Source organism: Peromyscus eremicus, chromosome 12 (genome assembly GCF_949786415.1).
Source record: "Peromyscus eremicus chromosome 12, PerEre_H2_v1, whole genome shotgun sequence".
NCBI lineage: Eukaryota > Metazoa > Chordata > Mammalia > Rodentia > Cricetidae > Peromyscus > Peromyscus eremicus.
The window spans coordinates 76,517,167-76,543,285 of record NC_081428.1 but is presented as its reverse complement, the minus strand read 5'-3'; the positions used below and the strand labels follow the sequence as shown (position 1 = coordinate 76,543,285).

At 39.5% G+C, this 26,119-nt stretch overlaps 1 protein-coding gene across 1 annotated transcript in view; it reads left to right on the top strand.

Annotated features, from left to right (window-relative positions):
* The first annotated feature begins 2,177 nt into the window (after nucleotides 1-2,177).
* Spidr (scaffold protein involved in DNA repair) overlaps nucleotides 2,178-26,119 on the top strand; it is a 300,139-nt gene continuing 276,197 nt past the window's right edge. The window contains exon 1 of the mRNA XM_059276854.1: nucleotides 2,178-2,248. Within this exon, the coding sequence (XP_059132837.1) occupies nucleotides 2,216-2,248 (33 nt within the window). The 5' untranslated portion in view covers nucleotides 2,178-2,215. The remainder of the gene's footprint in view (nucleotides 2,249-26,119) is intronic.

Genomic DNA, 26,119 nt, shown 5'->3' with positions numbered 1-26,119 from the left:
AGATTACAGACTAGAGAAAACTGTATCAATATTAACATATAAAATAAATCAATAGGGAGAAAGCTAGAGAAAGGCAAGAAATCATCCCTCACCTGGATTCATACAACAAACTGAGTATGCTCAAGGAAGCCCAAACTATATGAATATTGGAGAGGAGGGTACTATGTAGATGACCAATAAAGAGTCATGAGGCTCCAGGCCCAATATTTTTGGAGCACATTTTATTTGTTTGCTTTTTTAACTCATTAGCTCACTCCCATTCTTGGGAGTGCTTCCAGTTTTTAAATAGACTATTTGTATTTGTATTTTTATTTTTGTATATTTTTTATATTTGTATTTCTAACCACATACCTGTGGTCCAGTTCTTTGCAGTGTGACAGAGAACTGGTATATTTCAGCACATGTTCCTGTAACTTCTGCAGGTTCCCTTAAGACTCAAATCTGTGTTTACAAAACTTCGAGCAGAAACACTCAGTGAAGAAGTTTTGTAAGAGGAGGTGACAGTCTAGCATTATATCAATACAAATCTGCATATTCCTAGAAAGACAAAAAAGTGCATTTGAAGAAGAGACTAAAATTAGTTTTTATTTTCATGTAGCCCAGGATAGCCTTGAACTCTCCATTGCTGACCTTGAATTCTTGGTCCTCCTGTTAGAAATAAATCCTTGTAGTAAATTTTCAATATGAGGTGCACTTAAAGCTCGTCAAAGGGTTACAGGCAACCAGGAAGTGCTAGGTCCTTCTTCCCCAGCTGGCAGGTGGTGTCTGCTTATCTCCAGGGTTGGAAGGCTGCAGGCTGTGTCACTGGGCCCACACTTTCAAACCCCGGGAGTAGTCATTAGATAAGGCATTGCATCCTGAACCAGTGTAGGATGGGGAATTTGGAGAAGGTGCCATGTTAGAAATATCTGAAGATTGTAATTCTCTAAAGTATCAGCCTATGGGAAAAGGAGGGCAGGAATTTCTTGCAACTATGGACTTTAAAAGAAATTTTCTTGCCAGGTGTGGTAGTGCACCAGGGAGGCAGCAGCAGAAGGATCTCTGTGAATTTGAGGCCAACCTGGTCTATAGAGCTCTAGGACAGCCAGGGCTATATAGAGAGACCCTGTCTCAAAAAACCAAAACAGACAGAAGAAAAAACACTGTCTTGTGTCAAGTCAGTATGCCAGCATTTTGGCTTTTTTTCCCCACTATGCTGGAGTCCCATTTTGTAGAATGGTATATTAAAAACTGCTTCACTTTCAGTAGTATTTTTAATTCATTGCAGAGTGAGGGTCTTGTTTCCCATACTGCTTGTCTTTGGATTATAGACTTGAGTCACTACCCTTGGCTCTAAGCTCCACTTCTGTACACATTTGTGAACACAACTTTCTGAGAATCCTTTCCTTTATCCAGGCCAACACTTTTTTTCAACAATGTAAATTATTTAGTATTTTTCTTCAATGTGTATCTTTAGTGTTTTCTCTTGTTAAGCCAGTTTCTATTCAAGTCCCATGCCAACACATTCTCAACAATGAATTATTATTTTTTTCTACAATAGAAATCTTTACAGGCTCTTCTGTAATCCAGTTCGCTCAAGTACCAGCTCTCCTTCCTGTTAGTCTGAAATATTCTCAAAGCACTCAGCCACAAGTGTGTTCAAGTACTTTAAAGCATCTACGGAATGACTGCTTCTTCCAAATTAAAGTAGTCCCTGAACCAGCATCCATAAACAAGAATGTAAGTTCTCTGACTTCACCTCAGATAGTACATGAAATCAACTTTACAACAAATCCAGCTAGGATTCCTTAAGTCTTTCTAAAAATTGGTAATCCTTGTTCTTAATACTTGTGAATTCTGCCTCATTACATAGGGAAGTGCTTTATCTGGCTATCTTATTACTAATTAACAATAATTATTGAATTCTAGTCTACTTGGGGTTTTTATTTTATGGTACATTCTTGTTCCACAAAACACAGTTTGAAATATAACCTCTTGATCCTGGTGACCGCTCTAAGGTCTTGCCCAGCTAAGAGAGCTGGTGTCCCACGGAGCGCTTTCCAGGCTCCCCAAGGGGAGTGAGGAACTGCCTAGAACAGCAGCGCCTAGCCATGCAAACACGAAGAAATCCCGCCCATGCCTTCCGGAAGGGGCGGAGCGCGCGAGGCGCGGCTTCCGGAGGGAATGGATTCCGGAAGGGGCGGTGAGTGCGAGGGGAGGGCTGTGCGTGTAGGAGATGTCCGGAAGCGGCCGTGCTGGCGCGTCCAAGGTATGCCGTGCTGTTGCTATGGAAGCCGAGTGCGGGCGCGTGGCTCCGTGGGCCTCTCGGGGTTGGCCCTGGCCCAGTCGGATGGGCACGCGCGGGTTGTGGCGGTCGGGCTGGGGCACGGTGTCCTCGCCCTCCCCTGCCCAGGTCTGCGCTGAATGGTGCTGGGAACCGAGCGCGCGAGTGCAGACCGGGAGGAAGGGAAGCGCTGCTGGGAATTGGATTTGGAATGAGTGTAGTCTGGAAAATTCATTTGTCTCCGTTTTGTTCTGTTGCTTAACATACCAAGACAGCAGTGGGTATTGGAGTGTTCCTTCTCGTTTTTCCTAGATATCGTTCATTACACTTTGCTTTCCCGCCCAAACTTTCTGAGAGGAGTTGCTTCTCAGGTGTGTTCAGCGATCTCCACACTGTAGGCAGGGCATGTAGGAACTGTTACATGGATGACATTTAAGCGAACATACCTCTCTTCATTGCTTCCTCATTGTGTTCCTCTTTAGTCATAGTTTGACTTTTCAAAATTCCTCACTTACAGATGTTTGTTTCATAATACTCAAAATTTAAAACAGCAAACAGTGCTTCATTTCTTGATCTGCTCTTTAAATGAAAACATGCTGAAAAAATATCCCACATAAATGCTTCAACTACCTTATCACTGCCATTCTTTATTTCTCAAATAGATCCGATAGACCACACTGCCAACTTTATAGCTGATTTAGGGAGCAGAAGCACATGTAACTTATGGCTTAAAAACTGATTTAATTTCGGAAAGATTAAAATGTGAAAAAAAAAAGGAATTAGAACATTGCTAAATCTACCATAAATTATTTAATGATTGCAGCAATTGATATCCTTGTCATCAGTGTTTATTTATTTAAGCGTCCCTGAAGTCCTGATTCACTTTCATAGCTGTTCATTTACTTTTCCTTACTGCCCTGCTCCAAATTTTGACATTGTGCTTTTTCTCAACTTGAAGAGTGTGTCCTGGGTAGTCTTGTACTTTGGTTTTAACTGCCATCACTGTATAACAGGCTACACTATGTTATGAAATCATCTTTCTTTCAGTTTACTAGGACCTAACAATTTTTCCTAATTTAGTAATCTAGTTCTTTTGACTTTTTATTTCTACCCTCTTCATTCTCTTATTTTTCAATAGTTTTTTTTTTCAGTAGTTGTGTTACTTATTGCTGCGTAAAAATTGCTTCAAAACTGAAGCAGCTTTTAACAAGTATTGACCAAAAGCCAGGAATCTGAGTGTAGCTTAACCTGTGTGTGTAGCTCAAGGTTTCCCACAGGGTCTTCTTCCAGTTCGCTGAAGTGGTGGTTGATAAGTCAGTTTGTTATTTCCATGGGGCGGCTTACAACAGAGTAGTAGACTTTCTCAGCAGCAAGTGAAACAGGCTCTCATGTAACACAGGCTGGCTCTGAATTCACTGTGTAAGTGAAGGTGACCTTGAACCTCATCATCCTGCCCCTACCATCAAGTGCCACCACACCTGGCTTTCATTTAAAATTTAATTTTTGGGGGTAGGTGGGAAGGGAGCAGGGCTCAGTATATAGCTCTGGCTGATTTGGAACTTATGTAGATGAGGCTGGTCTCAAACCTGCAGTGGTCATTCTACCCTACCTCCCCATTGTTGGGATTACAAATGTGAACCACCACATCAAGCTTCAGTCAGTTCTTCATCAGTCCTTTGAGGAAGGTACTGTTTGTCTTGTTTTATGGATGATGAAAGTGACTCCTAGCAGGAGATCAAGTGATTTGCCCAGTGTACACAGCACTCAGGTTGTCTCTCATGATCTTGCTTTGTGTTCATACTTCATGCTCTTTTATACCTTCCATAATATGGCCAAGTTTAATTCTTTTCTTTTCTTTCTTTCTTTCTTTTTTTTCCTTCTGTTTTTTTGAGACAGGATTTCTTTGTTTAACAGCCAGCCCTGGCTGTCCTGAAACTCTGTAGATTAGGCTGGCCTCAGACTCACAGGGATCTGCCTGCCTCTGCCTCTTGAGTGCTGGTATAAAAAGGTGTGCATCACTCTGCCCGGCTGTGTCTATACTTTTGATTCCTTAGTGTAAACGTTATAAGATGAGGAATGATGTCTCCAATTCATGCTCTTTATGATGAACTTGTGAGTATACTAGGTGTGAAGAAACATGGAGAAATACCCTCATCACAAATCTTTAATATCAGCAAGCAGCTCTTCAACTTCCTGTTCATAGAGTTTTGGACAAGACACTGTCAACCTAAATAATAGCTAGAGAGATATTTCCAAAGACTATTGATACTCACTTGAGATGTGTATACTATAGTAAAATATAAGCACATTCAAAGAGAATAAAGTGAGGGGAGATTTTAAAGACCATAAGAGAGAAATAAGGAAAATTGTGTTTTTCTGATGACCCCTTTTGTTGTAGGATTACTCTTGCTGCTATGAAACACCATGACCAAAGCAACTTGGGGATGAAAGAGTTTATTAGGCTTATATTTCCACATCATAGTTTATCATCAAAGGAAGTCAAGATAGGAACTCAAGCAGTGCAGGAACCTGGAGGCAGACAGAAGCTGATGCAAGGGCCATGGAGGGATGCTCATTGGCTTGCTCAGCCTGCTTTCTTACAGACCCTGGGACCACCAGCCCAGGGACAGCATCACCCACAATGGACTGGCCCCCTCCCATCTATACCAGTTAAGAAAATGCGCTACAGGTTTGCAGCCTGATCTTATGGTGGTTCCCTCCTCTAAGATATCTCTAGCTTGTGTCAAGTTTACATAAAACTAGCCAGGACATCTTCTCCAACATGACTTCAGGTCCTTATCACCAAACATTTTATTAGTGCTTCTTGCTCGATGGCTGTCACTTGGTAGACATTATTTAAACACAGTGTATACTTCCATTTGACTTGAAGTATGGGTTTTGATTTTCAGGAAAGCAGGAGAAAAGGAGCTATCAGAGTAAGAATGTCTCACTATTCTAGAAGGATTTAGTGCTATACAGAATAAGGTTAGTTTTAGGCAGTGGGAACAGAGGGAAGAAGGAAAGCTCAGTAGATGGAAGTTCATGGACCTTTATAATGCCTGATTTTTTTCCCTGAGGGAAGATGTGATAGGTCAAGTTAGGCTTACATGGAGATATATAAAGAATTGTGAGTATGGAACTTTGTTGTGTGTTTGAGTGTAGAGGGCTAGGAAATGAATAAGATTGTTCACCAAAACTGACTGTGGTAGTTTGAATGTAATTGGGAATGGCACTATTAGGAGATGTGGCTTTTGTCATGGTAGGTATGGCTTTGTTGGAGGAAGTACATTACTGTGGAGGCAGACTTTGAGGTCTCATATTTTCTCAAGCCACGCCTAGTGTCTCAAACTACTTCCTGTTGCCTGCCGGTCAAAATATAGGACTCTGAACTCATTCTCAAGCACCTTGTCTGCCTGCATGCCACCGTGTCATACCATGATGATAATAGACTATACCTCTGAAAATGTAAGCCACCCCAATTAAATATTTTTCCTTTGTAAGAGTTGCTGTGGTCATGGTATCTCTTCACAGCAATAGAAACCCCAACTAAGACACTGACCAAAGACACACTGTTAGAAAATATGGAAGGAGCTAGACTTATCTTTGATTCATTTTACAGTAGTCCTATGGACTGGTGATTGGTTAAGTTGGTTGGAGTCTTAGTACTTAAAAGGCAATACTGAAATGGTTGGTCCTAGAGTCCAGAATAACACGGGGGATAATCTCAGTTGGGAGAGGGATAATGACTGATAAAGCCAGTGGAAAAATCCCACTGAATTTCCAGACACAAACAGCCCAGAGTCAGTGTCTCCTGAGGGCCCACATCCTGGTTTATTTACAGCCATCTTGCCATGTCATCCCATGGTAGGGGGGAAAAATGAGAGAACTCGTCAGGATTTCTTTTCAAATTTATCTTTTAGGTTTTAGCCTAAGTAATGGTTTTAGTCTGGCATTTTCCCACATATGTGTCATTCTACTTTAATTCACTCCCCCTCCCCACTGTCCTCCTACCCTCCTTTGGTGGACACCCTTCCTTGCCTTAGATGGCCCTGTGCTTCTTCTTGTTTGCTTTTTTAAAAAAATTTTTATTTTGAGACAGGATCTCGTGTTCTAGGCTAGCTTCAAACTCAATGAACAACCAAGAATTACTTTGAACTTCTGAATGTTGGGATTGCAGAAGTATGCCACCACGCCTGATTTTATATAGTATTGGGACTGTGCGTTGTGCATCTCAAGCAGACACTGCTGACTTAGCTGTATCCCCAGCCTCTCTTCCTTCTCCTGTGTCCTTATCCTTTCTTCTGTTACACGTACCATCTCTTAAGATTGTTTCCTCCTCATGATTCTCCTAGTTTTATGACTTACACACAAATATTTTAATACTCATATATATATTCATATGTATAATTTTAAGTTTAGATTCCACATATGAGAGAAAACATTTCTCTTTCTGAATCTGATATAATCAACATGATTTCCAGTTCCATTTACTTTGCTGCAAATGTTATACTTCTGTTTTCATTATGGCTTCATGAAATTCCATTATGTGTGTATTATATTTTTATTTTTAATCCATTCACTTGTTTACGGATGTCTTGGCTGGTTCCCTTTCCTGGCTACCATGAATAGAGCAGCAATAAACATGGATATACAAATACTCTCTGGTATGTTGACTTAGAGTCCTCCGAGTATCTACATGAATGGGTCATATGGTAGTTACATTTTCAGTTTTTTTTCCCCCCCAACATGGAGTCTTCCATGTTGATTTCCACTGTGGCTACTCAAGTTTGCATTCCCATCAATAGTTAGTAAGGATACTTGTTTCTCCATATCTTTTTTTTTTTTTTTCCCCTCATGCAACAGCCGACTTTATTCAGGGCATCAGACAATTTATACTTGGAGGGTTAAGAGGAATCACATGAGTAAAGTGTACAATCACAAGGGCAAGTCACACGTGGCAGGCAAGCTGCACATGGTGGACAAGCTGCACAAGGCTAAAATATGTTATTCCACACAGGCATATAAACAAGTAACAATAACTACCTGTAATGAGTAATCTGAAGTAAACTCAGTCCTATTCGCTATACACGTGAGGATCACAAAAACACATTCCAGAACAACTCCATGTTTTGAGGAAACTGAGGTCAAAAGACTCATGTCTTATGTTCTTGGCATTTTCTCAGAATACTCAGTAATCTCAAATGGCTCCATTCTTGGACTGTGTCTGGCAATGGGCTAGGTAGGACCTTTTCTAAATGATTGCCAGGGTGATACTTCTCACTAACACAGCAATCAAGTAAGCATGGCCCTGCCCTCTAGGACTGAACTGTAAGGGACAATACTAGGTGGGAGGCGACATTGAACATCAGCATTCAGACATGGGAGAGGCTGGCCACAGGGAACATAGCTCAGATCTGTGACTCGTTTATAGAAGAATCATGAATAATGATTATAGGAAGCCCCTAAAACTGTCTCCTCCTCCTCCTCCTCCTCCTCTTCCTTCACAGATTTCTCCATATCTTTACCAGAATTTATTGTAATTTTTTTTTTTGATGATAGTCATTCTGACTGAGGTGAGACAGATCTCAAAGCAGTTTTAATTTGCATTTCCTTGATAGCTAAAGACTTTAAAAAGAATTTATTGGTCACTCCTATTTGTTTTGAGAATTCAGTGTAGTTTTTGTAGTTCTTTATATTTCTTAGATAGTAGTCCCTTGTCAGTAGTGGACAAAGATGTTCTTCCCATGCTGTAGGCAATCTCTTTTCTCTGCTGATCATTTTCATTGCTATTCAGAAGCTTTTTAATGTCACATAATCCTGCTTACTAACGCAAACAATAATAGGTCCAGCCTATATTGTTTGCTCCCAGGGTCCATGGAAAAGTCTAACAACTAGCTGAGGATTCTAAACTGAGGGATATTTAATAAGTAAGTACACTGAGCTCATTAGTCCATTCACTTTATTCTTCTAAGTCAATTTTATCTACATAGTTTCTTTTCTGTCCTCATACTTAGCTCCTCTCAGTCCCTCCTGCTCTCAGTCCCTTCTGCTGTTCTCTCATCTCTGTCTTGTTCTTTCCATCTCCGTCCTCATCTTTGTTCTCAATCAATTCTCCCTCGTGCTCTCAGAGAACCAGTATATATACACATGCAGTAATTCTTTGGCAAAGCAATGCGAGGCTTGAAGTTTTCAGGGTCACAGAGATGGGTGATAAGGATCCACACATAAAGCAATAAATGTCAGCTTCCAATTACAACCCAAAAGGGGAGTGACTAAAGGGGAGTTCTCTGGTAAGGTCAACTAAAGGCTAAGATCAATTAGGGAATCTAGGAATAGCACCTGGCTGAGGAGGAATTAAAACTTACTTTGCACAAGAAAGAAGCTGGGCACCTATCACCTCCCTGGCCTTGCAATCTCCTTGGGTTAGTGCTAGTTACTGCCTTAACTCAGTAACTAGCAAATGGCTAAAACATCATCCCTGGAATGTGAACAGTAAATCTCTTAAGTTAGGGTCTTATGTAAATAACCCGGGGTGAAGGTAAGGAGTTGAGATTTAATTAAGTGGTTATTTTCTCTTATCTGTAAGTGAGATGAGCTAATGTTTATCAATGTGCAGTTTTGTCCTTGGAAAAAGGTATCTTTGCTGAAATACTTTTGTCCAGAGAATGGCCCTGGCCAGATATATGTTAATGAAAAATAAACATAAGTGGGGACAGTTATCCAGTTACCCCAAATGTATAGGGAAACTTGTGCCCAAGATTGAGATGCAATTGTGAGATTACATGTACACATAACATGGAAATACATGGTAAATGTGGAGAATCATAGCTGTTATTGCACAAGAAGTTTACAACAAGAGACAGCCAGTTCATTCAAAAGGCAGTAATTCCATAACACCTTGGGTGATGGTTTCCTCTAACAGAACCCTTTGTCACTGCTGTATACTCTCATGGACTTTTGCTACCAGTGGCTCTCAATAGTTTACCAATTCTTGGGATTATTTCCAATGCTGTTAGAATCCTTTTAAGAAAGTCCCTGCTGGGACTGGAGAGATGGCTTAGTGATTAAGAGCACTGGTTGCTTTTTCAGAGGACCTGGGTTTGATTCCTAGCACTCACATGGTGGCTCACAACCACCTGTAACTAGTTACTGAGGGTCTAACACCCTCTTCTGGTCTCTGCAGGAACCAGGCATGCAAAACACACATGTGCATAAAATAAAAGGAAATTCTTGCTTATGATTGTATGTTAAAGTGTACAATCTCTGCTTTCTTCCAGCAGTTTCAAGGTATCAGGTCTCCTATTAAGGCTTTGGATCCATTTTTAAATGGCTTTTGGTGAGAGATCTGGATCGTTTCATTCTTCTACATGTGGAAATCTAACATTCACTGCATCATTTTAAGAGGCTGTCTTTTCTCTGATATATGTTTTTTTTTGACAGCTATGAAGATCTTTTCACTTTTTACTGTCTTAATTTTTTTTTTTGTATTTTATTTATTTGTTTGTTTATGAGAGGGAGCACATGGTACACATGCCACAGCTTGAATGGTGAGGTCCGAGGACAATTTGCAGGATTTGGTTTTCTCCTTCAACTATGTGGGTAGGCTTGACAGTAAGTGCTACCACTGAACCATTCTCCCAGCCCTCTTCAGTATTGTAAAGTTTTCACTGTAGCCCTGTAGTGATGGCTCAGTGGTTAAGCGTGTGTACTGCTCTTGCAGAGGATTTAAGTTCAGTTTCCAGAGTTCACATCAGGCAGCTCATAATGCTGATAGCTCCAGCTCCAGGGGATCTGATACCCTTCTGCCTCTGTGAGCATTTGTACTCAGGTGGACAGATTCACACAGAGACATTCATACATCTACATAATTAAAAAGAAAATAAATCTTTAAGAAAGTTTTCATTATAGAGGTCGTTAGCCTTTGTGTGTAGATACTATTTATTGTTTGAAGCTATTGTGAATGAGATTTTCCTCCCTGAATTTTTTCTTGGAAAGTGTAGAATAATTACTGACTATTGTAAAGATTGCTTTTTATTATTATGCCTGAGCATGTATGCATGCTGTGTGGGTACCATTGTTTATGTGAGAAGGTCAGAGAGCAACTTTGGAGTTGGTTTTCTCCTTCTCCCACTTTAATGTGTGTTTGAGCCAGGCTTGGACAGCAAATGCCTTTACCCACTGAGCTATCTTGCTGGCCCAAAATTTTAACCAATTTTTTCTTTAAATATATACTCTGTGTGTGTGTGTGTGTGTGTGTGTGTGTGTGTGTGTGTGTCACACACATATATTTCAGGGATAAAGCCAACTTGGTCATGATAGTTAATCTTTTTGATATGTTCTACTTGCAAGTATTTTATTGAGCATTTTTAAATCTATGTTCATAAAGGTTATTGGCTTGTAGTTTTTTTAATTAAAAACTTTTAAAATTTATTGTTGGTTTTGGTATTAGAGTAATACTGACTTCATAGAAAGGCTTTGTGGGAATACACCTGTTTCTTTTTTTAATAGTTTAAGAAGGCTGCTGGCTATAGATCTTCTTTGAAAGTCTGGTAGAATTCTGCTGTGAATCTCTCTGGTCCTGGAGTTTGCTTTGCTGGAAGACTTTTTGTTACCATTTCAGTCTTGTTTGTTATCAGTCTGCTTGGTCATTGATTTACTTTTGGTCTAGTTTTGGATGTTTGCCTGAATCTAGAAATTCGTCTTTTTTTTTTTAAAGGTTTTTCAACTCAGTGGAGTACTGTTGTAATGTTTCCTTGTTTAGTTCTTTTCTTATTTATTTATTTATTTATTTATTTATTTATTTATTTATTTATTTATTTATTGGTTAGTTTGGCTGTTTCTGTCGATCTTGTTTATCTTCCCAAAGAACCAGCTCTTACATTCATTGATCTTTGTTTCTGTTCTTATTTTTATTATTCTTTGCTCTTGACTGGGATTGGATTCTGTTTGTTCTTTTTTCCCCCCCAAATTTTTGAGGTGTATCATTGAGTCATTATTTGTGCTCTTTCTGTTTTTTTTAAAATATATACACTTAAAAGCTATAAATTTTCTTTATAGGACTGCTCTCAGTATGTGCCTTTAGATGTTGTTATGTTGTGTTTCATTTCTGTTTATTCCAGGAAAAACTTTATTTCTTCCTTGACCCATTCATCATGAAGTAATGAGTTGTTGAATCTCCATGAGTTTGTATATTTACTAGAGATTTGTTTGGTGTCAGTTTTAAGTTTTATTGCATTGTGGTCAGATAGGATACAAGGAGTGATTTCAGTCTTGGAATTTGTTAAGATTTGTTTTATGTCCCATCATGTGGTCTATTTTAGAAAAGCTTCCATTTGCTGCTGAGTAGATGTGTATTCTTTGGAATATTCTGTAGATATTTGTTAAGTCCATTTGATGTATGATGTCAATTAGCTCTGATGTTTTTGTTTTATTTTTTTGTCCAGATGACTTGTCTATCAGTTGGAGTGGTGTACTGAAATCACTATTAATTGGTTGATGTTGATCAATGCCTTTAAATCCAGGAGTAGATTTTTTTTTTTTATGAAATTCAGTACCCCAGAGTTCCATGAATATATGTTTAGGATAGTAATGTCTTCTTAGTTAACTGTTCTCTTGGTTAGAATGAAGTGTCTGTCTTTATCCCTTATGATTTATTTCAGTTGAAGTGTATTTTGAAATTATTAATTATTCTGACCACATCTGTTGTCTTCCTGGTCCCATTTTATTAGAGTGCTTTTATTCATCCTTTTACTCTAAGGCAGTGCCTGTCTTTAAAACTGAGATGTTTCTTGTAGACAACAGATAGGTAGATTTTTGCTTCTTGATTCATTCAGTCATCCTGTGCCTTTTGATTGGAGAATTGAGGCCATTGATATTTAGTAGTTTTTTTTTGGTTTTTCGAGACGGGGTTTCTCTGTGTAGCTTTGTGCCTTTCCTGGAACTCACTTGGTAGTCCAGGCTGGCCTCGAACTCACAGAGATCCGCCTGGCTCTGCCTCCCGAGTGCTGGGATTAAAGGCGTGCGCCACCACCGCCCGGCTTGATATTTAAAGGCTTTATTGAAGTGTGTGTGCTGTTTTCTGCTATTTTATAGTCAGTTTTTGGTGATGGTGTTTGTGTTCTCAATAGTATTTGTGTTTTAATGATTATGGCTTCCTAGTTCTTTTCTGTTTCTCTCTGTTATGCTTATTTCTTTCCTCGCTCAGATATAATGTCTGTTGTATTTTCTTAGGTTTGGTTTGCTCGATAGAAATTGTTGAGGCTGTTTATGTTGTGGAAATTTTTTCTTTTTCATTCAACTATGACTGATTTTGCTTGGTATATTAATCTAGGATGGCTGTCATTGTCTTTTAGGACTTGGAATGCATTACTCTAGGCTCTTCTGGCTTCCAAAATTCAGCAGTTATTCTGATGGGTTTTCCCTTATATGTCACTTGTGGTTTTGTTTTTGTTTTTTCCTCTCTTGTACTTCTTTTGTTCTATATAGTTAGTGTTTTAAATATGCTATGCTTTGGGATATTTTCCTTACTGGACTTATCTCTTTTGTGTTCTCTGTGCTTCTTTTGTCTGTATGAGTGTGTTTTTCCTTAGTTTGGAGAAGATCTTGTTGAAGATCTGGCCTATGGCATTGAATTGGAATTCTTCTTCCTCATCTATTAGAATTATTTGAAAGCTTGATCTTTTCATGGTGTCTGAAATTTCTATTCTATTCCTTTCCTGTGATTTTTAGAAATTTTCATATTCCTTGCTTTTTTTTGGCCTAGATTCTTTACTTTATCTTCCAATCCTGATATTCTATCTTCTATTTGATTCATTTCTACTTGTAAGGCTCTCCTTTGAGTTTTCTATTGGGTTGTTGGGTTTTTCAACTCCATCTTCATTTCAGTTTGAGTCCCCTTCAATGTTTCTGTGTCTTTATTGAATTCAGTTTTCACATTCTGGATTGTTGTCTTCATTTCCATCACCCTTTTGTTTGTGTTTTTTTTTTTTTTTGGGGGGGGCATCACTCAGGAGTTTATTCTAAGTTCTGTCTCCTTAATTTAATTCATATTTCTCTATGTGTCTTCTTTAAACTCCTTGAATTCATTGAAGTTTATGATTGATCTTTTAAATTCTCTGTCCTGGAGTTCATTTAGTTAATTATCATTGGCAAAAATTCTATAAGACAGGTCGATTTTGTAGAGAAGATATTGGTTTGATTTTCCATACTATTTATAGTTTTCAGATAAGATCTAAGCATGTGGATTTCTTTTCTTAGTTCAAAGTCTGATAGGAACAGCAGGCTGGGGCAGAGGAGAACATGGGAGTGGGCTGGGCCTAGATGTTGAAAATGTGTTAGGTGAAATGAAGTCAGGTGTATGGAGCAGACTGTGTTGGTGTGGAGGATATGGGTTCTGGTCCAAGCCTGGAGTGTGGAGATATATCTTGCTGGTTGGAGAGGGGTGGGCTGTGGGTTGGGGCTAGGCAGGGGTGATTCTGGTGGAAGCCTAGGGGTTGGTTGAGGCTGCAAGGATGGCTAGACTAGGTATCACCATTAGATGTACTAGATTAGGTGGGTTGTGAAGAGTGTGTTGAGGGGAGGGTTTGGAGAAGGGTGTTTCAGCTAAGTTTTGTTCAGGGAATGGAAACACTGGATGGGTCACTTCACCCTGGGTTAATGCCATTCCCTCAATAATCTGTTAAATTTTCCTTTGACAATCTTGTACATGTGTTGGGTCTTTATCTTAAAAGGAACCATAACAACCTTTACATTTTTTTTTTAAAATTTTGTTTTGTTGGGAATTGTTACAGAATAAATTTGAAGAGAATAAACAAGAGGGAAGTTGAAGCTCTTCTGATAGAGAAGGCAGGGATAGAGAGGGATAGGTTGCCGGGAGCCATCCCCGGCTGTGGATGGGTCCTGCAGAGGACGTAAGGAGTTGGCGGGGAAAGAAGTGAGCCAGGCCATGATCGTCGGGAGAATCTTGCAGCCTGACTGACTAGCAGCCAGAGTGTTTCTTTATTTATACAGAATTTAGTTAGTAGGGATACATTCATGATGTTCCAAAACATAGATCATATCATTTTTGGTTTGGGACATGTGTTTCACTTCCTTTTGCTCATCTTTTAGTCATCATTAATAAACTATGACAGAACAGAGTTATCATTTCCAATCATTTTCCCTCAAGTTTTAACATCATTAATAAACAGAGTTATCATTCTTACTCATTAACCCCATAACCCAGTTTTTGAGAATCTAGAGGCATATGACAGCCTGTGCTCAGGCTGGTTGTTTTGGTTGCTTCAAGGGCATTAGACCAAAATAAAATCTTCAACCACCCTGGGCATTTTGCCATGTCTCAAGCAGCGTATTATTAACGCTTAGTGGTCAGAGTGCCCAGGAAAAATCCTCAGGCTAAAACTGCTGTAGTTATTATTTAAATTCTGGCATAATACAATCAGTATTCTCATTTATATCCTTATAGAATTTGTCTATATGTCTAATCCTGGCATTCTGTTGTTCCTTGGTCATATGACATTATAGTGGCTCTACATGAGCTAACTTCTAAGAGAGGGAGGTCCTAACACCTCATACTTTTGTCATCTTTCCATTCCATACTTTACTTATCAATATGTCTCTATGTAGGGCAGAGTTGTATGCCACGTAATTGTCTGAGTGTACAGTGGGAAGAGGCTTGTAATCTGAACTGTGGACAATTCCTGTAGCCCACTGAATCTTGTTGACCTTTTTAAATTTACTTTGTTTTGACTATCTTATTCCAGTGTAAGTGCAGGGAGAGATCTTTCAAGAATGTCTCATAGCCTCATGAAGAGACCTCTGGCTTCTTCTTTATGTGTCACAATCTCCAAGGCATAAGGAAGACCTTCAAGTAGATAAGGATATCTCCCTCAAAGTGGGGGTGGGGGATAGTATGTTCAGGACTTTCCTGGGTAAGCTTAGAAGCAGCATTCCTGGGAGAAGGCATAAATGATTCATAAGGAATTTTCCATCAACCCAATATCCTCAAACTGTACAAATATTAAAAGTGCCCCAAGTATGTAACAGGTGGAGATGAAAACCAAAGGTGGCACGGCAGACATCATGTGGCTCAGCTTTGCTGGATCTTTGTTAAGCAGCTTTGCTGGCTTTATGACTTCTGTCATTCCATTTAGACATGGCTGTGCCAGTAGATGGGACCAGAGGGCTGGAAAATGTTATGTTGCTCAGAATTTATATTTTGTTCTGATGGAATCTTTTTCAAGATGTTTTTATTAATCTCCTGTCCTTCGTATGTTTCTTCAATTCTGATACTGTTTCTACAGCTCTCAAAATTCTTCTAATGTAACATTTTTTCATTTCTTCTCTTAGCCGCTTCTTAAAGTAGGTTTCTCATTTATTATGCCTTGATTTATTGCCTAATGCTTATAGTTTCACAAACAGAAATACTGATTTTAGAATATCAGAAGTTGTTCATTGAGGGAACTATAAAATTAAATTACTTCTGGTTCAGAGCTTCCCACTTTTCCAAATATTTGTAACCTGAAAATACAAAATTATCACATATGGAACAGTTGGAGTACCAGAGGTGGCTTATTCCCAAACACAATTCTTTCTTTGGACTCTTCTTTCTTTTTCTTTTTTTTTTAATTTCAGGCCTTCCTTGATTCTTTTGACTTTCAACCTGAGATTATTTCCTACTACGGGGTCTTAGGGTCGTGTTGCATATTTTACGGGGAATGTGAGGGTGTCAAGACATTAGGCAGTCAAATTCTTATATGAGTCTTCTTAGCTTGCCTTAGTGTTCTATTGCTGTGAAGAGACACCATGACCACGACAACTCATAACAGAAAGCACTTAATTGGGGCTTGCTTATAGTTTTAGAGGTTTAGTCCATTATCTTCATGGCAGGAAGCATGGTGGCATTCAGGCAGAAAAGGTACTGGAGAGTAACTGAGAGTTCAACATCTAGATCTGAAAGCAGCAGGCAGAGAGAGACACTGGGACTGGCTTGAGCTTTTGAAATCCCAAATCCCTTTCTTCAATAAGGCCACACCTACTCCAACAAGGCCACAACTCCTATCCCTCAAGTAGTGCTTTTCCCTGATGACCAAGCATTCAAACATGAGCCTATGGCAGCTAGCCAGTAAATTTTCTGGAGCTGACACCACTATGCTGTTGGGCTGGAGGGAGAAAGTAAATAAATGCCTTTTACCTTTAACTTCTTCATGTTCGGACACTCTTGCAAGTCTTACACTAAAGGCAGCAAGGTTTCAATAAGCAGGGGAAGCCACAGAACACAGAAGGAGATACTGGAGTCCTGTCAAAGACAAAAAGCCAGATGCTAGCCAATTAACAAATCAAATGTTCTGAAAGCATACAAACCGAAAACTAACAGATCAGAAACCAATTAAAGGTCTGAAAGTGAACAAATCTGAAAACATTGGAAAGGTCAGGAATCAAACTACTTTTAAAGCAAACAAAACAAATTGATATCTTAAACCAGATATTTCAAAGCAAAGAAACAAACAAAAGTGTTCAAAACGAATAGAACCACCCAAGCACATCTGAGAATAAACCAATGAAACATCTGTCATATCAAGTGAGATCCAAGCCACAGAACGAACTCATCTACCAGCTAAGTCAATGCCAGAGAGTTGAACACAGAAGGCCCTGTGGTGGTACCTTGTGCCAATTTGCTTGATTGTTCCTGTGAAAATGTATTATTTTCTTGGGGGATATCAGTGCAGAAACAGCTTTCACCTCAAAAGAAATAGTTTTGCTTTGTTTTGTTTTGTTTTTTGGACCCAATGAGTGACCATGCATGTCCAGGAAGATGGATTCAGATTTCCCAGAACAGTGTGTTTCAGCAAAGTAGCAATTTCATGAGGTTTTCATAGAAAAAGTACAAAGAAAGTCAGGGACAGCCCACCTGTAAGCCATAGTAAGATGTGTAGGCAGACTTTTAAAAATGTTTTTTTCACCTTCTGTTTTTCCTAAGACATTAGTAGTCTGCATTTGTACTTAAACTCATTTTGCATTAATCTTTTTTCATGTTAAGAGATATTCAAATTTTATTTTATTTCTTTCTAAAGTTTTGTTATTTCATTACTGAGTAGTATAACTATGTTTTGCCTTGCTTTGAAATGTTGGCTACTGGTTTACAATTTTTTTAATTGAAAATAGATTCTTCACTCATATGGTACATCCCAACCACAGTTCCCCCTCCCTCCACTCCTTCCAGCTCCACCACCTTCCCTCCCCTGGATTCACTCCCCTCTGTTTCCTCTTCAGATAAGAGAAGGCCTCCAAGAGATGACAGTCAAACAGGACAAAACAAGGTACAATGAGACAAGGCAAAAGCCCTCAAAAAAAAAAAAAAAAGCTGAAAAAGGCAACCCAATAGGAGGAAGAGTCCAAAGAGCAGGCAAAAGAATAAAGAGATATACCTGCTCTCACTGTTAGTCCCACAAAAACACCAAGCTAACAGCCTTAACATGTACATAGAGGACCTGGTGCTGACCCATGCAGGCCCTATGCTTTCTGTTCAGTCTCTGTGAGCCTGTGCGAGCCCTGCTTAGTTGATTCGGTGGGCCTTGTTCTGCTCAATTGCCCCTGACTCCTACAGTCTTTCTGCCCCTTCTTCCATGGGGTTCCCTGACATTCTAGAGAGAGATCCAGTGGAGACCTCGAATTTAGACTATGGTGATATTTTATCTGTGCTGAAATGTGGTGATATTTTATTTGTGCTTTAATAAATAAATCTTGCCTGGAGATCAGAGGAAAAAGGCCAGCCATTATAATTAACAAAGAAGTCAGGCAGTGGTAGCCATATGCCCTTAATCCTATCACTTAGCAGGCAGGATCTCTGTGTGTTCAAAGACACACTAGAAACAGCCAGATGTGGTGGCACATGCCTTAATTCCAACACTAGTTAACCATGGAGGTCTGGAGGTCTCTACAGACAGACAGAAAGTGACAGAGCTGTGTAGGAAGAAGTGATGTAGCTGGACCGAGAGCAAATCAGATGGCAGAACAGCAAGGCATACAGACGTGGGTAGACAGAAAGTAACTTGTGTTTGGAAGCTGCAGAGTTGGTGAAGTAAGGTTGGCTGGTGGCTTCCCCTATTTTTCTCATCTCTCTAAGGCTTTCACCCTTATATTTGGCTCCATGTTTTTTATTTAATAAGACCATTTAGAAATTCATCTACATTAGACTGTATGTATAATGTCTGGCTGTGGATCTCTGCACTTGCTCCCATCTGCTGCCAAAGGAAGCTTCTCTGGTGATGACTGGACAAGGCACTGATCTATGAGTATAGCAGAATATCACTAGGAATCATTTCATTTCATTGATTTTTGTTTTGTTTAGTTTTTTTGTTTGTTTCATTTTGTTTAGTTTTGTTTGCCAGTTGTATTTGGTTTTACCCTAGGTCTCTGGTCTATCCAGTCTCTGTTTCCTGGCCATCCAGAAAGTGTAGGGCATGGGCTTCCTCTTATGGTGATGGGGCCTTAAGTTTAACCAAACATTGGTTGGCCACTTCCTCGGTCTGTGCCACCAGGCTTACTGAGTATCTTCTCTTGCCAAAGAGACTAGGACATAGAGGTGAAGGCTCCATGCAGTCACCAGCTTGACCTCTGTATGTGTGCTGTGTGGATGTTGTCCTCAGCAATGTGCTCCACTGTCAGTTTTCAGAGAGCAGCTCTCTGCCCTAGCATAAGCCTGGGTTGTTTAGAAATCTTCATGTCTGCAGCTTCCAAACGCAAGGGGGCATAGCAGGGTTGGAACTGTAGGACTCTGGGCTAAGCCAAGCATAGTAGAGCATCATCCTAACTTGATCATTGTCAAGTAGGAGCACATTGGTCATGGCTGTGGGCCAGATGTTTCTTCTTTTATTAATAAAAAGAGCAAATAAGAGTCCAGTAAGTGGGCTGGAGAGATGGCTCAGAGGTTAAGAGCACTGACTGCTCTTCCAGAGGTCCTGAGTTCAATTCCCAGCACCCACATGATGGCTTACAATCATCTATGAGATCTGGCACCCTCTTCTGTATACATAATAAATAAATAAATCTTAAAAAAAGAGTCCAGTAAGCTTCATAATTATCTTCAATGTTATTTCTCACTTTTGTGTATGCTAATATTATGAAAAAGCAGATGATGAATATAAAGCATCAAGAAGTCTGGTGAGTCTGTGGAGCTGTCCATCTTGGGCCTAAGACTAATATATACAGACCCTTTCTCTTGTCAAAAACAACAATTACTTGGTGGGGTGGAACCAAGAATTCGGAATACAATATTCTTGGCCTGAGATGTCACCATTGAGACGAAACATCTCCTGAAGTTTTTCCAGTCACAGTTTGCATAAATGTGTCTGCAGGAATCACACATAGCTGGTTTGTTCTATCTGGTGCGATAGCAGTCTCTGGAGCTCATTGCTATAGTTCCTCCTAAAATGAAGTTTATTAAACAAGCCAAACATATCATAAGGAATTTACATGCCAAAAAGGCTAATATAATGTATAAAAAAAGCCAAAAGCTCTCCTTTAGCAAGTGGACTAAGTTCCTTGTGGGGAAGGAAGTATAGTTAAATCTAAATATCTGACCAATCACATTTTTTTGGTTTTAAAGATGGGTTTCCGTGTATCATTGATAGTTAGTGGAGTCCATTGTTCCTTTGGTTTCACTCTTCTCCTTGAAAGAGTGTCAGTAAATGTAGTTGTAAAGTTGTAAATCTTTTGAGAGTTCTGTATGAAAAAGACTGGTTGGTCAGTTAGGTTACTCCATTATCTCTTCTACTATTTAGACATGCTGATTTCTTGGTGTTGTATTAAACCTTGTATATTGGTGGTCCAGTTAAGTTGGAGCCATTGATGAACTGTGAGGCAGTTTGAACAGACTTGCCTTCACCAGCCCAGTGTGATTTGGGTGATTTCATTGAGAAGTGGTACCATAAACAAGAGGTGATATTAGTCAGCACATTAGCCCAGTTTCCATCAGTTGGTACCCATCCCAGAGATCCTTCTATGGGAGTTGAGGCCTTTTGCATCAAAAATTGTGGTGTATATAAGTCATGTCTGTATACAAAATGGGTGGTTGTGCTACAGTATAATCTGAGTTCTAAAGAATAACAGGCAGGAATGGTGTGTCCAAGTGTATGCATGGGTTCTCAGGTGGTGAGACTTCAATATAATAAGATGCTAAGGGTTGTGGCAGCAGGTCAGTTAAGGTCAATGGAAAAATCTGTAATGTTGTGTCCCCAATGCTGCAGATTCCAGCCAGTCAGGTGGAGATAAATCATTTTCTGCCTTTCATATCAGATGGTTATTTTGTACACCCATCTTACCATAGTAGGGTAGGTTGGGAAATTCAGTCATACACGATACAGTCATGTTTGGCCTATGCAGCTGTGGGTATAATCCAAAAAGTGAATTTGTGCATTTGAATCCATATGGGGGTGGTATAGTATTCCAAGAGAGAAAATGCTTCCATGCTGTTCTTCTGTCAGTGTCTGGGTAAAGGGTACAGTTCTACCATTTGGATTTACATGGGTTTGTTTTGGTTGATGTTGATGTCTCCTCAGTCAGGTAACCTGGCTCCTCATTCTGGTCCCAATCTGGATAATTGTAAAAATTTTCATTTGCAATCCCAGTAGTTTTGTTGTATTGGTAGCCAAACAGAGTTCATTTACCACATGTATGGGGCAAAGAATGCCGAGAGCAATTTTGTGTTTGCTGCTGTTTCACAGTCAAACATGGAGTCTTCCATGTCTGGTATCTCAAATCTTATTCTTCCCTTGCTCTTCATTGTAAGGTGAAATGATGATTAAAGAGACATTTCTCTCCAGTGGAAATTATAGATGGCTGATGCTACTGTGATATTTCTCCAAACCTGTGTTAAATGGCATTTCAGTGCGTTTCTTTCCTTAAAATTGGTGTTTTGCTTCTTCTTGGTCATTGGTGACTATGGCTCTCAAAATTGGTCTAAAATGGGCATTAGCCTTTCTCCATGCCTCACAATAGCTATACCAAACTGTATTCCCAATAGCTTCACAATGAGCATATTGAGCATAGAATGCACTGCTAGCATATGTGAGGTTTAGGAAGAAGTCTTCATGGTCCCAGTATTCTAGTAGGAATCCATCCAAGGTGTAGTGGGATATGTCACTAATATCATACTTTGTTCTTTGTTTATTGGTTGTGGTAGCTGTTGGTATGGTAGTTGCTTCATTCATTGTTCCTTTTGCTGTGGATATGGTTGTTGATGAAGGTGATGATGTCTCTTCAGTTCTGACGAGCTCAATGATGTTGGTGATGGTGAAACAAACCATCTTCTGGTGTTGCCGAAGAGCCAGAGCTTAGCTCATTTGGTAGTGTTAAAATTATAGAACAATATCCTAGGGGCTTGCTCCAGCAAATTGATAGCATGATGTTGTTTCATCTTGTGTTCTCTTTTGTTTTCTGGTTAAAGTTTCTATGGGGCATAGAGTGTAATTTGTTATGGCCCTGTTTTGCCATGTGCTGTTTCCCTCCCTGTCTGTGCACAAGGTATAATGCCCAGTTAGCACCAGTGCTGAGTAAATTAATCCTAAGACTATTACTGTCCTTATGAAAGTGCAAATTCAATGTATTGGATTAGGTCCTAGACACATTATGCTTGTAGATCATCTAATTTTCTAAGGTTCAGATTTCCCTTCTTGTCTGTGGTTCCAGATAGTATTGCCTGTTCTGGGTGGCATAACTTGTTTCCTTTAAGTCTCTAGTATTACTATTCCTGTAAACACATTAAGGGGGAATTATTCTACATGGTCCAGGAATATCTGGTGGTGATTGTAGCTAAGTCTGATCTAGTATTTAACTCACAGCATGCAATTTTAACAGCTTTTTTCAAGGGAGTGTCTTTGAGTTGTAATAACTTGGTTTTAAGCAGTCCATTCCATATTTCTATATTGCCAGCTGCTAGATGGAAGTCCCATTGTATGTCCATAGTCTGGGACCACCTCTGGACCTTACATCCTGTAAAATGTGTTCTTTGATTTGACTCAATAATATTAGGCAACCATATCTGGCTATCCAACATCAGAGTGTATATATTGTTATCAGCTGGTCTTGTCTATGACTTTCTAATCCAACCCCTGCACTTACATCTACAAAGGTGCAAACATATAAGTGTGGTGATATTTTATTTGTGCTCTAATAAATAAAACTTATCTGGGGATCAGAGGACAGAGCCAGCCAGTAGATTAGACATGGAGTTCAGACAGTGGTGGCACACACCCTTAATCCTATCACTTGGGAGGCAGAGATCCTTTGGTTGTCTGTGAGTTCAAGGCCACACTGGGAACAGAGCCAGGCATGGTGGCACACACCTTTAATCCTAGCACTTGATGGCAGGAAGCAGAAAGGTATGTAAGGCATGCAGACCAGGAACTAGAGGCTTTTAAGCAGTTCAGCTGATATCCCCTCTGGGTGAGGACTCAGAGGTTTTCAGTCTGAGGAAACAGGACCAGCTGAGAAGTTGGGGAGGTGAGGTTGGCTGTGGCTTGTCTGTCTCTCTGATCTTTTAGCTTTCATCCCAATACCTGGCTCTGGGTTTGTTTTTTATTAATAAGACTTTTTAAGATTTGTGTTACATGTAGGCCCCTGTGAGTACTCAAGGATCCAGTGAAATCTATTTGTAGTTTATAATTAAATTGTTTAGGAGATCATGTTATAGCTGGTACTCAATGTCTAAATCTAGTTTTAAGTTTTGGACGAAGATGATAGTTTCTAATGGTCTGTTTACAGGCTTGCCAAGATACTTGATTTTCATTTTATCAAACCATTGGAACAAAGCATGTGTGCCTGTATGTCTGAATGTTTTATGTAATCCTAGGATTTCTTCTGTACTAATTATGCTAACATTCTCAGGTTTCTTAATTTTCCAGTCTGGGTTCCTTTTAATAGTTATTTTCATAGGGTTGTCTTGATTTAATTTGATTCTCCATTTCCCCTCATTTTTTAGTGTTAGGGGTAAACTGTCAAGTTTACCAACTGAGTTGGTAATCATGGATGATTTATTCTGAATTTGTTCCCTAGCAAGTTTTAATATTCTAGTCTTAATTGAACATGATGCCAATTTGTTCGCTATTTCATTATTTTTGGATGTCTTATCTGTATTGCCTGTGTGGGTGTCTACGTGAGCGACATAAAATTTGATGCCTTTGCTAAGTTTTGCCATTTCCATCCGTGTCTCCCTTGACTAAATTATCTTTGCCATTTATCTGCCAGTTAAGTGGTTTTCTATTTTGATGACCATATAGTATACAATTGCCCACAGACCATGAGTCAGAGAAGATGTAGATTTTCCTTTTGCCTTCCTTTGCTGTTTGTCTTCTAGCCAGTAGTGCTGCTATTACTTCAGCGTGTTGTGCTGATTTGGTGGTTCCTTCCTCAGTAATAGCCATTCCATCCCCTGGTCTATAGGATGCTGCTTTCCATTTAGTTTTGTTTTTATCAGTGTTTGATGAGCCATCAGTAAACCATGCATTAGCTAAATGCTGTGATCATTCTGTTGGTCCCCACAGTTCAATAGGTGCTAATTTTGGGGTAGGATTGAATGGTTTAGGGGCAGGGATTATAGGCAACTGAGCTATTTTCTCAGTGCAGGAAGGCACAGACCCCTTTGCTACCACATCCTGGTCACAAAGGAATTCGATAGTTACCATTTCCACTGTAATATCTTTCCTTCCATGGCTAAGCCTGTGAAGAATTCTGCCTTTGAGCAGATCTAATTCATCATTGGAATGGGCATCCTTATGACCATAGGGTGGTTGGCAATGACAGAATGTAGGGTACTTCGTGCCTCATAAAATGTCCAGGTTTGTTTCTCAAAGAGAGAGTATTCTCCGCATATAAGAAGTATTTGCAGAAGAAGCCAACAGCCAACTGTTGGCGGATTTCCTTTTGCTTTTTAAAGAGTCCCCAGTTTCTATATTCACCAATAAATATATCCATAGATATCCACAATTAAGGTATCATCTTGTTCAGTATTGGTCAGGGTTGCATGCTTAGAGATGAGCTTACTGGCAGCTGCAAAAGCTTCTCTTTGTTTCTGTCCCCATTGGAAATCAGCTGCCTTTCTAGTAACCCTCTAGAGGGGTTTAATGATAATCTGTAAATATGGTATATGGTTCCTCCAGTATGCAGTCACACCAATTAGGTGTTGCATCTGGGTTTCGTTCCTGGGTGGGGGGATATTTAGAATCTTGTACAATAAGCTATATAGGACCTTGGTTTCTTCAGATGTCCATAACACACCTAGAAACTTGGTTGAGGTATCTGGCCCTTTCACTTTGTCTTTATTAATGGTCCAGCCATCATGTACCAGGGTATCAATTACTGTCTTCATATAGTTTTGAACAGTGTCCTTATTGCATTCTGCAATCAAGTATCATATGCATAGCTTAAAAGTAAGCAATCTTATTTGTAGCTTTTCTAGTGACCATCTTAGTGTCACATGCCCAATGATCAGGCCATTCTTACAGCTTTGAGGCACTCTTTTGAATCTGTATTGTTTATTATTCCAGGTAAAAGTAGTAATGTCTCAGAGTCCACATGGAGTGGTATGCTAAAGAACATGTCTGATGTCTATGTTGCCAAAGAATTTTGGGTTGTAATTCCTAATCTTTAAGACTATGTCTTCTACATCAGGTAAACTTCCTGGCATTTGTAGAGAAAGCTGATTAATATTCCTATAGTCTGCTGTGACTCTTCACTGACCATTTGGCTTCTTTACTGGCCAATCAAGACTATGAAATTGAAAGATTGTATAGGTTCAATAATATCTTCCTTTAATAATTTATTTACAGTGTCAGTCATGTTTTCTTCACCTCCCTTGATAGGGTATTGCTTGGTAAATGATCCCTTGATTTTAGGGAACTCTATAAGAGGAATTTGTACTTGGGTGATGTTACAGTCTAAGGGTTTAAGTTTCTTAATGTAATGCCATTGGGGAAATAATTTTGGTGTGACATCATCCCTAGGACACAATTAGGTGCTGGTGTAAATAGTATGAGAATTTTTAGAGATAAATTATAGACTAATATTTTCTATTCCTGCTTTAAATGGTTTTCCTGCTACTCCTTCAATAATTACATAATTTTGGGGATTTGGTAAGGGGAGTTAGGGGTTGCAAATTGTCACCTCACTTCTTGTATTTCCAGCCAATTGATCTGTTGGACTATTTCCCTGATCATTGTTGGGATCTGCATGAAGGGTCTGGCATCCTTTCTTGATTCCAGGGTTGTTGATTCCATACATTCTTTGGTCTGCCTAGGAATCTGTTTTTGAATCTTTCCCTTGTGGCTGTCTTACTGGTATCTGATCTCATCTTCCAAATGGTCTTACATCACCAATTTTTTGAAAGAATGTAGGGTATGTGTGGTCTTGCTCTGCCTCTGCCTAAAAAAGGGCCACCTTTTATGTGAGTTTCCATGGTGCTGGTTTGGGTTGGATTCTGTACATTAGACTGGAGGGATACTATCTTATCTGTCTCCAGTTCTCTAGTCTATTTGAAGAAGTTAATAGTGTCTCCAACAGTTTGGCAGTTGGCTAGTGTTGATGTCAATGCCATTCTCAAGTGTGGAGGGGTGCCCTTAATTAGAATTTTCCTTATGCCTGGGAGCAGTGGCACAGCCTGTGGTGTTGGGCTGTTATGGTAAATTAAGTAAAGTATACCCTACTTTCTAGCCAGTTCAATTGCTTTTTTCATATTTTTCCATTGTCCTTCTGCCTTGAATTGAGTTAGATCAAGGGTCGGGGAAGCCTGCCTCCGTGAAGCGTTACCCAATCCAATAAAGGGTGGATTTCCTCTATGGTTGTATCTAAAATTCATTCCAGACC